Source organism: Dermochelys coriacea, chromosome 8 (assembly GCF_009764565.3).
Source record: "Dermochelys coriacea isolate rDerCor1 chromosome 8, rDerCor1.pri.v4, whole genome shotgun sequence".
NCBI classification, from domain to species: Eukaryota; Metazoa; Chordata; order Testudines; family Dermochelyidae; genus Dermochelys; species Dermochelys coriacea.
In genome coordinates, this window is record NC_050075.1 from 48773634 (window position 1) to 48791351 (window position 17718).

The 17718-nt window shown below is 49.3% G+C and overlaps 2 protein-coding genes across 6 annotated transcripts in view; one reads left to right on the forward strand and one right to left on the reverse strand.

Moving 5' to 3' along the window:
* Positions 1–46: 46 nt before the first annotated feature.
* On the reverse strand, positions 47–582 carry LOC122455570 (collagen alpha-1(I) chain-like). Its single transcript, XM_043491079.1, has 2 exons — positions 298–582; positions 47–259 (listed from the first exon to the last, which is right to left on the reverse strand). Exons 1-2 carry the CDS (start codon positions 469–471, stop codon positions 47–49), a joined length of 387 nt encoding a protein of 128 aa, XP_043347014.1. The 5' UTR covers positions 472–582.
* Positions 320–17718, forward strand: part of UCK2 (uridine-cytidine kinase 2) — a 45207-nt gene continuing 27808 nt past the window's right edge. For 2 of the 5 annotated variants that reach the window (XR_006273855.1, XM_043491076.1), the window contains exons 1-3: positions 320–461; positions 5623–5779; positions 6520–6670. Coding sequence is in view for 4 of the 5 variants with exons in the window: in XM_043491076.1 (XP_043347011.1) it covers positions 6572–6670 (99 nt within the window). In the remaining variant the exon portion in view is untranslated. Of the gene's footprint in view, positions 462–5622; positions 5780–6319; positions 6671–17718 lie in introns of those variants that run through there. The other 3 variants (XM_038412247.2, XM_043491075.1, XM_038412246.2) reach the window with 3 other exon arrangements.

Below are 17718 nucleotides of genomic sequence, written 5' to 3' on the forward strand. Positions count from 1 at the left end.
GCCTTCCCCGCCCGGGGCGCTTTCTGCAGCCCGTGGGTCAGCGGGCCTAGCGCCAGGCCGGTCTGAGTGCCCGGCCGGGCCGCGGCGTCCCCCTCAGCCCGTGGGAGCGCGGAGCCGGGCCCAGCTCGCAGCGAGCCCCGCTTGGCGCCCGCGACGTGTTCTCAGCGCCAGGCCCTGGCGAGTGTCGAGCTCCCCTGGAGCCCCGCGGCCCTGCGGAGTCTGACGGGAAGAGGGGCTCTGCTGTAACTAAGCCCCGGGCAGCCCCTCTCGCAAAGGCGCGGGCGGGCGGCGGGGGGGCTCCCCAAAGCTTTGTCCTCCTGGAGGAGCCCGGCCCGCGAGCGCTGCTCGGAGTCCCGCGCTGATGCCATTGTTGGCGGGCGGGTGCTTCCCGGGACCCGCCCCGCTGGCCGGCAGCGCGGAGAGCTCCCGGACTGTCACTGGAGAGCCCAATGCTGCCTTAGGTACGTGCATGGCCCCTCGTCAGCTGAGCGCCTCCCAGTGTTGCAAGTCTCACTTCATAGGTGGGGAACCCAGACGCGGAGGGACTACGTGACTTGCACCAGGGAGCCCGTGCAAATCCGAGGTCTCCTGAGCATGGAGCAAGCCCTTGAACCATTGGCCCAGGCTTCCTCCTCAAGGACTGAATACCTTGTTAGCCCCCGGATCATCTTGGGTGAAAATCAGGGAATGTTTCCACCAGGACGCAGTCTTAGAAATAGATGACAAATCCCCACTGCATATTCCTTCAATGAGGGATTGTTGCCTACCTTACATTTTGTATTGGACAGTCTAATTTTAAGAACAGTGTGGCTTCCTGGACTTCTGTGGAGAGATTTCCCCAAAAGTTTTCCAGCATAATTTTTTTTCCCCTAATTTCATCCCATTACTTCTACATGTATCCCCCTTAGTTCTCACTTAGTGGCTATGGAATAACCTTTATTTCTTTATGCCTCTTCTTATAAACCAATCCCTCCAGCTCCCTAGTCATTCTTGTTGATCTCTCTAAATTTCCTCCAGTTTTGTCAATATTTTTTTCGTAATTTGTTCTTTAAAAAAAATACTCCTTCAGGTATGGTCACATTAGAGCTGTACTGTACCTTGCTGTGAAATGATTACCCTGTGCATTTTAACTGGCCTTTCTACAGCTGTCATTTTGCAAACTCATATCTAATTTGCTGTCTTATCTTCTATCTCTTTTCCAAGTTTTTTCTTCCTTTTAGATAGAGTTTTGGATTATTATTCCCCAGATGTGTTAGTCTGCATTTTTTTTTTAAATTGAATCTCATGTTGTTGGTTTATTTCTATATATTTATCCTCTTTAAGGGCCTGACCCAAAGGCCACTGAAGTCAAAGTCAAGGTGGTTTAAGTGGGGTTTGATTCAGGCCTTAGGTTCCTTTTCATTATTTTCTCTGTGATCACTGGTATTCACAGTTCCTTCCACCTCAATGTCATCTGTGACATCATTCTCTTTACTCTCTCCTCCAGATCATTAATGAAGGTATTAAATAAGACTGAACCCAACACTGACTTGTTAAAATCCTCCCCATAACTCAATACGTTGCTATTACCCTTTTTTTATGGTCCTTCAGCCGGTTTTCAGTCCACAGGACAGAGTTCCTATTCAAGCCAATTTGAAGTAATTTCAAGAGTGATTCATAAGACAGTACCACATGCACTATATTTGACTTTTAGTGAAGCATCTACTTCATCCACTAACTGGGCTAGATTGTAACTTGAACTATGCACTAGCACAGGGGCATGAGGGGGAGACTCCCCTTCCACCCTGCAGAAGCTACCTGGAACTTAAGTGTGCAAAACTAAACAGGTGCTGTGGTGCCCATTTACTCATTCTTTGGAGTGAGTGGGCAGAGAAGAGTAGGGAATATTGGAGACTTGAGTCTGCCTCCCCGTGTGCTTGCCAGCACATCTGAGCCAGTGAGGGATAAGGGAGTGTTATAATATGCTGCTGGCACTGGCTACCAGTAGATTACTCCCCTTGTGCAAGAGGGGAACCAAGAGAAAGTAGTACTTCCAAGAGATGTCTCTGAGTCACCTTTCCTCCTGAGGCTGCTTCTGGAGACATGCAGTTTATGCACTGATCCTCGCCAGGACTGTGTCTGAAAGTACAATCTAGCCCTTTGGGTCTGGAGGTTCCACCACCCTTATTCATGCTGTGTGATAGGCCCACTGAAATCACTTCTACTACTTGCAGAGTCTGGTACTTCACACCATGAGTAAGGGTAGCAGAATCTGTCCCTAAATAAGGCCGTGTCTACATTATGGGTGTTTTAGTGGCCTATGGCTTGTCTACACTGGAAACACTACAGGAGCACAGCTCCAGTGCTTCGGTGTTGACACTAGACCCTACACCAATGGGAGGGGTTCTCTCGTCAGCATAGGTAATCAACTTTCCTGAGAGGTGGTGCTGGGTTGACAGAATTCTTCTTTTGACTTAGTGTGGCCTACACCAGGGTTTAGGTCAACTTAACTATGTTGCTCAGGTTGTGGATTTTTCATATCTCTGAGGTACATAGTAACTTTTTAGCATAGACCAAGCCACACATAGCTACAGTGCCATAACTATGCCTCTAAACCCATAGCATAAATGCAAACTACAGCGATGGAATGGATTTTTCCATTGCTGTAGGAACTCAACCTTCCTGAACGAAGGTAGGTAGGACAATAGAAGCATTCTTCCATCCACCTAACTGCATCCATAGTGTGGGTTAGGTGCTGGGTTTTTCACATCCCTGAGCACTATAGTTATGTTGGCCTAAATTTTAAGCATAGACCAGGCCTAATACTGTTGTGGGCTGGGCAGAACATCATTGAAACTGATGAGTGTAGCAGCAGTCCTTCATTGAGAATAAATGTTCAAAACAATAGGGGCCTCAAACCAGAACACAGGCACACACATGAGTCTGCTCAAGGCTTAGCATGATGTGGGTGGAGGGTCCTTGTTGGGTATTGTTTGGTGGAGTTGTGTGTGGGAGAGAGAAGCAGAGAGAACGCAGCAAGGAAGACACGGGTGGCCTGAACAAGCACAGTGTGTGGCCCTGAGAAAAGCCTAGAAAGAGCTTTAAAGGTGGGTGCTGCTGCCAAAAAGAATCTTGAAGCTGTGAGGAAAGCTGTTGTTTGATTCCTGCCGTGTTCTGGGAAACCTGACTTTGTACATTCTTTGTAAATAAACAGGATTACATCAAAGAAATATCTCACCCCATCCTAGCGGAAAAAACCCGCAGGGCCCCAAACTTTGGCCAACCACTGATGTCAAAAGGGGTAACAATACTATCAAAACAAAGGCATTGAAGTTTAGGCCAGATTGTGGCCCATCCTGCAAAAGGGAGTAAGGGAGCAAAAAGCACTCGCTTGCTTCCTTGCACCAGCTTCACATTCTCAAGGGGCTGCTATATCTTCTCTCTGCACATGTGGGCAGGAAGAGATGGGGAATAGGCAACCTTAGCACCCCTGCTTAATGTTGGGGGATGTATAGGTATAAAGCTGGGACAGAGTATGATTCTCCTCCTCACCTGGAGCTCAGGGGACTAGTAGGTACATTTGGCCAAGATCCTCAAAGGTAATTAGATGCCTAACTCCCATTGAAATAAATTGGAATCAAGCAGTTAAATATTTAGAGGATCTCGATTCTCGGCCATTTTCACTTCCTCGGTCACAATCTGCTTCCTGATGTGCTTGTCAGGCAACACAATGCACTGATCCGTATGTGGGGCTTGTGCAAAGCCACACTTGACCCCTTTTGATTTGCAATGTCTGTGCTTTATAACTCCAGCTGTTTATTGACAATGTTCAGATTTTTCCCCTCTTAATATCTGTTCCATTATTCTCATAGGAATAAACATTAAATGTAAATGTAAACATTTTTTGAACACTGCTATTACATTTGCTTTCATCTGTGACGGATATTGCAACTGCATGCAGTATCTTTGGGGACCATACTGTATTACAGTTATGTAATACTGTATTACAGCGTATGTATTACTGTGGGCCAGGGATTGTACACACCTACTACAGATAGGTTACCATGGATCCTTCAGGGATCGAAAACAGTAGGGGGTGTTAAGATGAATCACTCAGATTGTAACATCTCCAAAGCGGTAGCACCCCTTGGGGGTGGCTTGCATATATGGTTCAAACTGGGTTTTCCAGAGACCAACAGACAAAGAAGGGGCTTTTGGTATGAAAAGGCTGAATTTAAACTAACTCAGGGCCTTCTTTCTGATCCAGCAAACGGACAGGACCTTCTGTCCAATAGGGGCCCAAACCTTGTGGAAGGGTGGGAAAGACTTTGGCTGACTAGAGTCCCGTAAGACTGACAGGTGAGCTTTGGTAAGCTTTTAGCATGTGTACAGGAAATGTTATTGTTTTTTATATGTAGTACAAACTGATACCTGAGCTTGATTCACTTCCATTTTACCATTCTGGCCTGTTTTTGAAAGTTGATGTAGTGTGCTCGTATCATCTCCATTACAAAGAGTTTAGTCCTAGATCCCCAAGATATATAGGCACCTAACTTTCATTGATTTCAATGGGAGTTAGGTATCTACATACCATTGAGGATTTGGATCTTAGTTCTTGGGGAAAGACAAAATGTATGTATATTTTCTATGAACGAAGGAGCTCTTGTTATACTGGGCAGGTCTACACTTAAAACGCTGCAGCTACTACACCAACAGGATGGCTTTTCCCATCAGTGTAGTTGATCCACCTCCGCAAGAGGCAGTAGCTACGTCAATGGGAGAAGCCCTCCTGTCCATATAGTGCTGTCTACGTCGGGGGTTAGGTAGGCATCACTGCATCACTTGGGTGTGAATTTTTCACACTCCTGAGTGACGTAGTTATACCAATGTAAGTTTGTAGTGAAGACCTGGCCTTGCTTACACACACTTTTTTAAGATAGAGGGGGACACTGAAAGATACTTTAGGCTGGGATACAACCTTTATTCTGATATGCCATCGGTAATATTTCTGTATTTTGTAACATAAACTTTGTGCTGGCTTGGCCTAGTTTTTCATAGTATCCTAACAAGACAGGATCCTATTTTTTTATTCATGGTTTTCTCAATTTCTTTTGTGTGCCAAAAAATCCCTGCTTTTAAGATAGGGATTGGACTGTGGGTACTAATAGGTGAGGAAATTCAATGGTGGGCATCTGGGAGAGAAACTAAACTCTGACCTCAGAGAAGGTAGAATCTGAAATGTGTAATGGCCAGTGCAAAAAGTCATGGGCATGGTAGACATCTTGATCTCTGTCTCCACACACAGATTGGTGCAGATCTGTGTGGGCATAAGGATAGCTAAATGACCTGAAGATCCTAGACATAGTTACAGAGATGGCTACAATGAGGGAAATGGAGCTAAGGCTCAGATCCTCAAAGGTATTTAGGTGCCTAATTTCCATTGAAAGCAATGGATCTGGGCCTGAGTAATGCCCGGAGCACTGAAGTGCTCTGGCACTGTTATATTGTTTGTTACAAACTTTTAACGGTTCCTTGTGCCTGGCACTGTGTCCCCAATCATAGCTTTAAAGTTGGTATGGGGTCATGGGAATCCCATTGGAAATCACCCTTCCAGGAATCTCCCATTTGTTTCTCTGCCTATAGCACTTCCTTTCTTGGCACTAGCAGTAGAGCACAACTGGTGCTGAGGTGGGACCCTCTGATATTACAAGAAAGACTGTGCAGGGATGTGGGGACAGGAGAAATGATACCAATGAACAGATGACTCAGTTCCTCTCAATGCTTCCTTCTCTCAAAATTCATATCCTGAGTGGTCAGTGCTGGAATTTGGGTCCTGATTGTGCTTAAGTTTATTCATGTGTGTAAAATTAAGTACATACATTATGCACATAAGTGCTTGGATCAGGGCTGTGGGGGGATAGGGTGATGAACCTAGGATGGGTGACCTTTGAGTTCCTATCATGAGCAATACTGTGGTTCAACCCAAGTAGCATTCCAGTAGAAGCTGATTTTGATTTCTGGAAATGGCCTGAGGAAATTCATACCTGAAGGGCTGATCTCGACTGATTTAGGGCGGTAGGTAAAAAGAATGAATTCATCGGTGCAAACCCAGGGTGTCCTCCCTGGGCAGCCTCCCTTGGAAATGAAAGGGGCCCACCCCTGGGGTGAAGCGAGCAAAGTAGGATATTTGGAAGATTTGGCGCCTCAGAGCCATAACACAACAGAACTCACAGTGCGGTCAATCGGGAGTAGAGGGCCCCAGTGCTAGAGAGGGTTAACGGAGCACAGGTGTTGTAGGAGGCGTTACCCGGACACGTTCCGCTTTGTCCTCCGTCCGCAGCAGCAGCTGGAGGAGGCAGCGAGCGGAAGGCGGATGGATGCTGGGTCTATGCGGCTCCTGAGCCCCAGCCAGTTTGCAAACCCAAGCATCGGCCCGGGCGGCGGGAGCATGTGCAGCTGTAGCAGGCACCTGGCAGGGAGCCGCACGCTGGGGATGTGAACCCGGCGGGGAGGAAGGCCTTTCCTTGACTCATCAGATAAATCCAGCCCCCCAAGGCGACTGGTGAGCCGGAGACTGAGCGGCGGCAGCAGCATGGCAGGGGACAGCGAGCAGAGCCTGCAGGAGCACGAGCAGCCCGGCGGTGAAGAGCCCTTCCTGATCGGGGTCAGCGGCGGCACAGCCAGCGGCAAGGTGAGTGGGGGAGCGCGGAGCCGGGAGTGGCTGGTCCCCGCGTGGGTGCACGGGGAGCCGAGCGCAGCGGCTCCATGGCCGCGGCTTGGGCGGCTGGGTGCCTGCCGAGACCCTGCTGGAGAGCCCCCGGCCTCCTCTGGGCTGCAAGAACACGTGTCCGCGATGGGGCGCGGCTCCTAGCAAGGCGTTGGGCGGGTGAGAGGCCGCCCGGGTCCCCCTCCTGCACCGGGATTGTTCCAGCGCGCTGCGGGGAGGCAGGGCGGCTGCTGACTGGTGGCGCGGCTTTGTAGCACGTTGTCTGGCCGCAGCCAGCTCGTCCGCCCTGGGGAGCGAGCTCGGCTCTGCGGCGTGGGTGCCTCCGCTCCCCGCCAAGCGGCTGCTTCGTGCCTTGTGTTCTCCGCCTGCCAGACACAAAGGCCTGATCCTCGGGCAGGTGGCACTCAGCGGTTTCGGCGGGCTCCCTCCTGATTGACACCCCAGCCACTCGGCTCCGGCCCCAGGGGGAGTAGGTGTCTGTGTGGCAGTTGTGCCGGGTCGTCACAGATGGGTCCTGCTGACTTTTGTGCTCCTGTAAACATCTGTCTAAACGGTTATTCTGTCTCTAACTCCCGCAACCTCCTTCCTCCCCTTTCTGCCTTGGTGGTGACATTGCTCTGTGCCGGGGTGACTCAGTGCTGCACGGATGGCTAGGCTGAATGGGAGTCAGATAAGTGTCGTGTTCCCCAGTCCCTCCTGGGGCTGCCCAGCTTCCCTTCCTCCGACTCTGATCGCAGCTATGTGGAGGAGTCACTGAAGTTCCCTCAGCCTGCCTGGAAGCAGGCTAATAGGAGCTATTGTGAGAGAGCTTGGAAGTGGCAATCATGCCATTGTGTTAACTGCTCCTGCTGGAGATGCACCTGCACTCCTAGACTGGGGAGAAAGAGAAAATATAAACTAGAAGCACAGACAACTCTCTCATCGGAGGGTAGAGCTCAAAAATAGTAGCTGTTGAATACAACTTGAGTAGTATTTTCACCATGACTAAACTTATCTACTTTTAATTAAGTGAGATACAAGCAGCTGTTCCAAACTGATTCTTTCATTATTAATGAAGTTCCCCAGGCTCCCAGTTGTCTATACCCATGTGTACAAGCACCTCTAGAAAAGCTGGTTCTAGAATTTTATACCTGTCTCTTAGTGAAAGGAGCTTAGAGCCTCACTTTCTTCTCCACACTAATATTAAACTTGTCACTGTAATCAGTAAGCAAGTAACAGCTTTAAAGCAACACCAGTTTCATTCTGTCAACAGGCCTCCCCCCCATTTGACTCATGTTCTGGCCCTGTTTAGCTCAGTACAGGGCTGGAGCTGTAATAATTGCATACTAGTTTTTGTGTGTGTGGCTCTGTCTGTGTACTTTCTCTGGTAACTTTAATGGCTTTACAATTGCACTTTCCTTTAATGTATTTAATGTGTATGAAAGACTCAGACAAATAGGGGAAACGGTGAAACTGGCTATATACAGACAATAACATGGACGAAGGAGGCAAAGGACAAATATTTGCCCCTCTCTAATCCCTTTCTGTTCCAGTAATCTGAAGTGTTGCTTAGAATGATAGTGAGTAACAGATTTTTTTTCAGGCACATATGGGGTGTCTGATGGGGGCATGAGGGTGTTTTGTTGACCCAGATTGGTAGCAGATGTTGGAATCCTACTGGGAGATGACAGGTTTCAGAGTAGCAGCCGTGTTAGTCTGTATTCGCAAAAAGAAAAGCAGTACTTGTGGCACCTTAGAGACTAACAAATTTATTAGAGCATAAGCTTTCGTGAGCTACAGCTCACTTCATCGGATGCATCCGATGAAGTGAGCTGTAGTTCACGAAAGCTTATGCTCTAATAAATTTGTTAGTCTCTAAGGTGCCACAAGTACTGCTTTTCTTTTTACTGGGAGATGCTGATTCGCAATGGCAAATGTGACTCTGTAACTCCACCCTGAATGTAAGGGAGTGTAGAAGAGTTCCTCTGGACACAGAACTGGGGCTGGGGAAAACTCTAGGAACTGCCAATAGGGAGACAGCTTGGACTGAAGTTTATGGTGAGTTTGTTGTTTGAATTACCAGTCGAGGCAAACTAGTTGCTCTATGTACATTTTGTCTTTCTGTTCAGAGGGGGGATGGAATTTCTTCCATCATATGGTGTCCATTTAAAAAATGTTCCAGGTGAACACGCTCATGTTCATAGGTGGGAATGCACCTGAAATCTTCCTTGTTACAGGGAGCACTAAATGCCTGGCTGTAGTTGAGGAAAATAGGGCTATGTGCACTCAGTTTTTTCTAAAGATGACTTAAAAAAAAATACACTAGGCCTTCACTGCAGTGATAGGGGGTGGCCTTTATCTGTTCTCTTGCTTGTTGAAAACACACATGCATGTTCCCCAGTGGAAAAAAATCCCATAGAAGGTGGAGGGGGTGTGTGTGGAAATCTCTATCTGGGCACCAATGCTGAATTGTTCTTACACTTAGTTTTTTCTGGTGACTCAAGTATTCTAGGTTCATGTGAGGCCTTTCATGCGTGGGCCTAGCTCTGTATAGCTGTCTCAGTAACATTGTCTGTCACTGCTGAAGTGCTATGTCTTGGAGCGGTCTATTGAATCCACAAGGTAAGGCCAGGGATTACATTCCAGTAGGGCACGGTTGTTCTCCGCTTTAAAGTGAAACATGCTCAGCAGCAGTAGTAGGCTCTCCTGTAAACAGGGAAGAGGTTCTTTATCAGCAGGGTGGTGTACTAAATGGCCTTTCCTTTCTCAGCTTTGATTTCCCCTCTGCAATGATTGCTTGCTGCCAAAACACATACACTTATAATGCTGCCCTTTAAAAAGAACTCAAAAGATCAGTGCAAACTTCATAGCCAGCTCTCTTATAGTCCATTCTTAACTTGCTATGCTCAAGCAGAAGCACAGGAAGAGATTATTGGTGCTTATGCTTCTAGTATCTCACACTGGTGTATTGTAGTTAATGTGGCTCATGATGCAGCAAAGCAAGAACATACTTGATGGCAGAGGTAAGGCAAAGTGTGTATGCAGCTGACACAACAGGGATCTGCCCTGCTGGTTCCTGGCAAGGCCTCCAATTTTGGTAATATTCTTGATTGCTGTAATAGAGGGCAAATGGGTCATTGGAAGAACAAAGAATGCTGTATATCTATGGTGATATGCACCACACTAAGCCCAGGCAAGGGGTAAACTTTCCAGAATGTCCTGTGGCTAGCAGTATGGCTGACTGTCACTTCTTAAGGTCCACATGTGCTGGCCCTGGTTAGAAGCAGAGAGGATCTAGATGGCGAAAAAAAGACAGATGTATTTTCTTATTCCAAAACTGCAAATCCATCTAACTCACAGTGCCAGCTGCAGACTGTTGTAATGCACTCAGTTTGTAACACACCAGAGTGAAGATAACGGAGGATGTTTTCCTCGCAAAGGCGCGCACGCAAAAAAAAGCTGTGCTGTTGTTGTTGAGTCAGAGATGGGTAAAAGTTTCTCTAGACCAGCAGTTCTCACAACAGATTTTTTTGGTGGCCTCAGAGTCTAGCCACCAACTCCTGCTGGTGGCCACTCTGACACTTTTTCCTAAAATACTTATTTGTTTTTCTTAAAGTTAATTATTCATGTATACACATCAAAATCATTGTAATTTATTTATGTAGGGTTCTTTTGTGAACTCAATAATAAAAATAATGCTGTGAAAAGTGATATTTGTATGTTTAATATCACTTTTTACAGCAAGTCCTGGCAAGCTCAGACCTGAATGGAGGGATGGGGGGTGAGACGGCAGAGGCTAGGGAGGATGGATGGATGGAGGGGTGAAGCGGCAGAGGCTAGGGAGGATGGATGGATGGAGGGGTGAAGCGGCAGAAGCCAGGGAGGATGGATGGGGGGGCCCTGCCACTGTGTGATCAGAGGTCTGGGTTGGCGCCTGGGGCAGGGGATCCGCACCCTGGGCCACTATCTACTGGAGCCCAGGCATGGTGCACGCAGTTGCATGGCTAGGGCCAGGGATTAGTGCTCAGGGCCAGGGACTGGCATCCAATGCCACACAGCTGGGTGTTGGCACCCAGAGGCAGCACCTGCTGCTGTGCAACCAGGGCCGAGGGTCGGCACCCAGGGATGGTGCTTGGGGTCTGTGCCAGCTGCTGCTGCACAGCCAAGGCTAGGAGTCTGCTGGCCCAGGACACACCCACTGGAGCCTGCTGCTGCACAACCAGGACTGGAGGTCAGCATCCAGGACCAGCACCTGTCAAAGCCTGGGATTGGTACCTGCTGCTGTGTGGCTGGGGATTTGCACTCAAGACTGGTGGCTGGGGATGGGTGCCCAGGGCCAGCACCTGCCAGAACCCAGGGTTGACATCCCAGGAGGTCAGCAGCCTGGGCTGGGGGTCAGGGCGCACGGCCGGGGATCGGCTGCCGCCGTGTTTGGGGCTGGCGCTTGGGCCCTGTGCCTGCTGCTCCAGGGCTAGGGGTCGGCATCCAGAGACAGCACCCGCCACAACTTAGTCCAGTGCCGGGGATCTGCACCCAGGGCCGGCAGCCACTGGAGCTCAAGGTCACCCAGAGTCAGTGACTAGGGCTGGGGGTCGGAGTGCACAGATGGGGTCAGCGCCCACCAGTGGGCTTAGGGATTGACACCACACGGCCAGAGCCAGGGATTGGCACCTGCTGCCGCGCGGCTAGGGCTTGGAGTCTGAAGCCCCAGGGCTGGAGCCCTAGTCTTCAGCCAGGCTTCCTAAGTCCCTGCCACCCCAGGGCTGAAGTCGGAGCCCCATTAAGCCCTCTTCCCCCTTGTGCACCGCCCCCCTTCCCCCTGCCAGGTAAAGAATTCCCCTTGCTCCTTCAGCATTGTGCCCCACCTGCAGAGGTGAAAGTAAGCCGGTCCAGTAAGAAAGTGGCTGCCAGTACACAGCTGACCATATCAGGAGGGCCGCTGGTGGGGGGGCAAAAGGGGTAGCTGCCCTGCCCGGCGATTTAAAAGAGCCTGGGGCTCCCAACTACCACTACCGTTCCAGTGGTTGGAGCCCTGAGCAGCGCAGGCCGGGCAGTGCTGAAGGGCTGGCTGGTGGAGTCTGGCACCAGCCCCGTCCCTTCTGCCCAAGGCACTGGGCCCCTGGAAGAGGCAGAGCCACACCACCACCCCCCCCCACACACATGCACATACACCTTGCTCAGGACCCATCTGCCCTGTGTACCAGTAAATCTGTTAAGTTACTTTCACCCCTGCCCACCTGTCTCTGGAGATGTGCAAAGTGGCATATCCAGGAGCAAGAGAGGGAGAGCTTTGATGCTTTGCTGCGTCACCCCCCATCACCACCCGGGAAGTTGTCATGGCTGCAGGGAAACCCCCTTGTGGCCACATTTGAGAAAAGGTGCTCTAGGCCAGGGATCTCAGACTCAAATCGCTGGGCCACATGAGGACTAGTACGTTGGCCCGAGGGCCACATCACTGAAACCTTTTTATACAACGATACAAAAGTATAGCCAAAAATGAAGAGTAATATAGTATACTATAAAAATCAATGTATTAACTTTTTAAAAACTGTATATTTTATTAAAACCCCTCTTCACATTAAACATCTGTAACTATTCCTTATGTGGTCAGAAACCCTGATGATGATCTACACTAACAGTCTATCAACATAGCTGTAATGGCAGGAACTTCTTAAAGTAACTATTCATACAAAATACATTGCCACTTTTAACATTTTCCCAACTTCACACAGCAAAGAATCATACATGCTGAACTTCATACCTCAGACTGCTCATCTAGTCCATGAGGCCCTGCCTGTTCCCACCCCTTCTCTTCTCCCATTCCAACCCCTTCCCCAAATCCCCAACCCAGCCCTGCCTCTTCTCCACCTCCTCCCCTAAGCGTGCCGTGTCCCCGCTCCTCCTGGAAAGTCCTAAGTGCCGCCAAACAGCAGCAGGAAGCAAAGGGAGGTAGGCGGAGAGCCAGGGACGTGGCCCGCTCAGGGGGGCTGAGGGCAGAGGAGAGCTTGGCTGCTAGTGGAGTCGGTGCCTATGGTGACTGCAGGAAATAACTCTGTGGGCCGCGTGTTTGAGACCCCTGCTCTACACTAAGCAGCTGTGTTAGGCCATGGAAGGGGAGTATAGAGAGAGCTTGTTTGTAGCTCACCACACCTGACTTTTAGCATGTGCTGCTCTTGGTGAGCTGGCATTCCTTTACAAAGTGACCAGGCCTTTCCTAGAGGGTTGGGGAAGAGGGATTCTGTTAGCATTTAGTAAATGGATCCAGCTGATTATGGAAAATAAGAAAGTGGAGGGGGAATTCAAATAAAGAATAAATAAACTTGAAGTAACTTAAAAGCCTCCTGGATTGTCTACCTCTGAAGCCCATATGCAGGGCCGGCCTTAGGGAAAATAGTACCCTGGGAAAACTTGTATTTTGGCCCCCTTGGCGCTCAGGCTCCCCACCCATTCCCCCTGGCCCTGAGCGCCCTTCCGCGGCCTTGCACTCTAGGCCCACCGTAAGGTCGGCCCTGCCCACGTCTTGCAGAAGCCTTGTTGCTGGCATAAGTGATAGGTAAGTGGTAATAGGCAGATGAGGAGGACTCAGACTGATGCCCATGACTGGACCTGCCAAAGGAGCAGTACTAATGTGATGGCCTATCAAGCCACAATGCAGCTCCTTTATTAAGAGTCTGTTGTTGTTCAGTGAAATGATTACTAGTAAGAGCTGGCTGGGATACAAAGCCTTCCCATTGTCAGAATCCAACCTATGCTGGGCCTAATCAAAGCGCATTACCATCTGATGGCTGTCTAGTGGTCTGTAGGAAGTGGTGAAACTGGCTCCCTTGTTGGCAGTTCCACCAGAGAAGTGCAGGATTAAATGAAGACTCTCTTTTCCTTGCTCTCGTGCCCCCCCATGTGATTTCCCAAGGTTGGGCTTAGTACTGTTTGACAGGCCTGTTAAACACTCTGCAACAACTCCACTTCCTCTTGGAACCAAAGAGCCTGATGAAAACTCCTGCTCTCCTTCCTCTCTCCTCAAATAAAGGACTCCTGTCCACACATTTTGTTTTTGTTTTTTGACAAGGTTATTGGCCTAGTGCACCGGGGTGGGGGAGCGAACAGTAAATGTGATCTTGATTTGAGTAAGGCATTTGGCGTAGTCCCACATGACATTCTCATAAGCAAATTAGGGAAATGTGGTATAGATGAAATTATTATAAAATCTATGCAAAAGTTGGTGGAAGACTGTACTCAGAATAGTTACCAATGATTTGCTGCTCAACTGGAAAGGTGTATCTAGTGGGCTCACACATAGTTCAGTCCTCGGTTCAGTAATGGTCAATACTTTCATTGATGACTTGGATAATGCAGTGGAGAGCATGCTTATAAAATCTGCAGATGACCCCATGCCTGGAGGTGTTGCAAGCACTTTGAAGGACAGCATTAGAATTCAAAATGACCTTGACAAAATGGAGAACGGATCTGAAATCAACAAGATGAAATTCAATAGAGAAAAGTACAAAATACTTTACTTGGGAAGGAAAAAAATCAAATACCCAACTACAAAATGGGGAATAACTGGCTAGGTGGTAGTACTGCAGGAAAGCATCTGAGAGCTATAGTGGATCACAAATTGTATATGAGCCAACAATGTGATGCAGTGGTGAAAAAGGCTAATATTACTCTGGGTGTATTGATAATCATATGTAAGACATGAGACATAATTGTCTCATCCTACTCTGCATTGGTGAGGCCTCAGTTGGAGTATTGTGTCTGGTTCTGGGTGCCACGCTCTAGGAAAGATATAGACAAACTGGAGAGAGTCCAGAGGAGAGTAACAAAAATGTTACAAGGCTTAGATAACCTGACTTATGAGGAAAGGGTTTTGTTTTGTTTTGTTTTTTTTTTAAAAAAAAAAAAAAGGCAAGGGGCTATTTAATCTTTAAGAAAAGAAGACTCATGGGAGGGTGGGACCTGATCACTGTGCTCTTTATCACCACCCTTAACATATTTGAAGACTGTGATCAATTGTTCCCCATGTCTATTGAAAGTAGGACAAGAATCTGCAGCAAGGGAGATTTAGGTTAGATATTAGGAAAAACTCTCTAACTATATGGGTAGTTAAGCTCTAGAACAGGCTTCCAAGGGAGGTTGTATAATCCCCAGCAGGAAGGTTTCTAAGTACAGGTTAGACAAAGACCCTGTTAGGGGTGATCTAAGTCAGGGGTGGACAAACTATGGCCTGGGAGCCACATCTGGCTCTTCAGATGTTTTAATCCAACTCTCGAGTTCCCACTGGGGAACGGGGTCTGGGTCTTGCCCTGCTCCACATGTGCCGTGCCTCTGCGCAGCTCCTGGAAGCAGAGGTGTGTCCCGGCTCCTACGTGTAGGACAGCTAGGGGGCTCTGTACATTGCCCCTGCCCCAAGTGCCACCCCTGCAGCTCCCATTGGCCAGGAACCATGGCCAATGGGAGCTGCAGGGGCAGTGCCTGTGGACGGGGCAGCATACAGAGCTGCCTGGCCATGTCTCCACGTAGAAGACGGAGGGGGGATGTGCTGTTGCTTCCGGGAGCCGCTTGACGTAAGCGCTGCCCAAAGCCTGCACCCCTGATCCCCCCCCCACCCTCTGAACCCCTTGTCCCAGCCAAGAGCACCCGTCTGCACCCCAAACCCCTCATCCCCAGCCATATCCCAGAGCCCGCACCCTCCCCACACACCTCAACCTACTGCCCCAGACCACAGCCCCCTCCTGCACCCTGAACTCCTCTTCTGGCCCCATCCCAGAGCCCGCACCAACAGCTGGAGCCCTCACCCCCTCTCGCACTCCATTCTCCAATTTCATGGCATTCATGGCCCAACATACGATTTCCATAGCCAGATATGGCCCTCGGGCCAAAAAGTTTGCCCACTCCTGATCTAGATAGACTTGGTCCTGCTTCAGCATTGAGGGCTGGACTTGAAGACCTCTAGAGTCCCTTTCAGCCCAACACTTCTGTGATCACACCCCACAAGACATTGAGCCAGCCAGAAGATTTTTAGGCAGGGTTAGTGGCAGGGGAGTTGGTTTTGGAATGGACCGTAGATTTAAATGGATCATCCCTCTCTCTCTCCAGCTCCAGAACCGGAGCCCAGCAGCCTGTGGCTGCCATTGTTTAGAAAATACTTTGTCAAGGAACAGCTGTCAAAATAAACTCTGGTTCTGGGGCAGCTTGGTCGCAAGGCACTCAAGCGTTGTATGCACCTTCTGATGAGTTTTAAGGCTTGGGCAAGATCTTACAAATATTAACTACATGCTGCAACTCCTATATTTATATGTGGTAGGTCAGGACTATCCCCATTTTACAGATAGAGAAACTGAGGTGCAATTTAAGACTACTCAAATATGGGTGGGTCAAATTGGGGCCCTCAACTGTGGCTTTGTTTTGCTCAGAGGTACTGAGTACCTTCAGCTCCTGGCACATGAATAAATGTGGATTTTGAACGTGGCCAGCTAACTGTGTGTGCTCAGCACCTCTGCGGGAGTTGGGGGAGACCATAAGTCACTTTTTTACTGAGGTGCCCAAGTTTACATGTTTGTTTGAACACTTTGGCATGTATGACATCACCAAGGCCACAGAGGGAGTTGGTGTGAGGTCTGGGACTGGCTTCTGGTTCTTGGTGTCTAGTCCACTGGACCATGCTGGTGAGCTGCCTCTCCTTGTGGCTAGAGGGCCTGCTGGCTGCTTAGAGGAGCTGGTTCAGACTATGGCAGGTGGCTGGGTAGGGGAACAGCAGCGGGCCTAGCGTTGGCAGAATCCTAGCTGGCACTACCCAGGAATGAACTGACTGGGGTCCTCCCTGCATTCACGGACCTGTGGGTTTTGTGGCTCTAATGGCCAGAGCTGGGTAGCTGTGGTGGGACTGTAACTAATTTGAGACAAGCTGTCAGTTGCACAGTGAGGGAAGTCTCTTCAAGGGGATCTTCCTTCTCTATACATGGGAGTTCTCATGTTACATTTCTGGGTCCCTCGCCTTAGCAAAGAGAGGGGCTTTGTGGGCTCCAAAGGCTGGCTCTGGGGATTCCTCTACATCGGTGGGGACTTCAGCATAGGGGAGCGTGCGTTGATCTGTGGATCAAGAGAATTTCAGTGCTGGTTGAGGCAACCTGGTGATTGAAGTCATTAAAAGGAACTGAAACAACTATGTCTGGAATTTGCATCACCTCCAGGTGCTGCTTTCCTGACCAGTAAAGGGGTGAGAGTCTATCTGCAAGGTAATGGGGAAGTCACTAACACGCTCTCTGCATATGTGTAACTTGGTACTGGTTGGAAAAATGCAGATTCATGGAGATCAAATGGTTCCATGGGAATGTGTCGATTTTGATGACATTCCAATGGTCCCCTGCCTGGTTCCCCAGAAGCCCGGGCTTCTAGGCTCCCAGCTTCTTTGCAAGCCCCAACAGCCTGCAATGAGCTGGGGCTTCCTGGGGAAGCTGTCTCTCGGGGCTGCCCTCCTAGAGCTGTGTTCTGAAATTTTGAGCTCTTTTTTGATTCCACTACAGAATGCTTTTTTCCCAAAAATCTCAAGTTTTTGTGGAACAGAAAATTCTGCTCAGCTCTCATGTAAATGACTGTGTGGGAGCAAGGCAGCAGAGAACCAGGCCCGAAGATTTCACATGGACTTTCTGTGGAACGTCTGGCTGAACACTTCTACTGGTAAATTAGGACTGCTCTCTTGATCTCAGGGAAGTTTGGCTTCCTCACTGTCTCAAGGGATCTGCTACTCCTGGAGTGAAAGGGAGCAGTGGTGGGATTTCACCATAAGGGTTCTGGATGGAGGGATGGGCTTTCACTGTGTTCTGTAGTCTGTCTCCCTGAGGAAGGGGGAAATGCAGACTGAATGGGGATTTTCCAGCCCCAGTGCCCCGCAAGCCTTCAGTGTGCTAGGGAGCCTGGCTCTGATGCAGGAGGGGCTAGCAGTGCACCCACCAGACAGAGAACCCTGAAATGGGGAAGGGGTTGGCTAATGACTGAGCCTGTAGGTACTAGTCTTCACTCATCTCTTGTTCCCT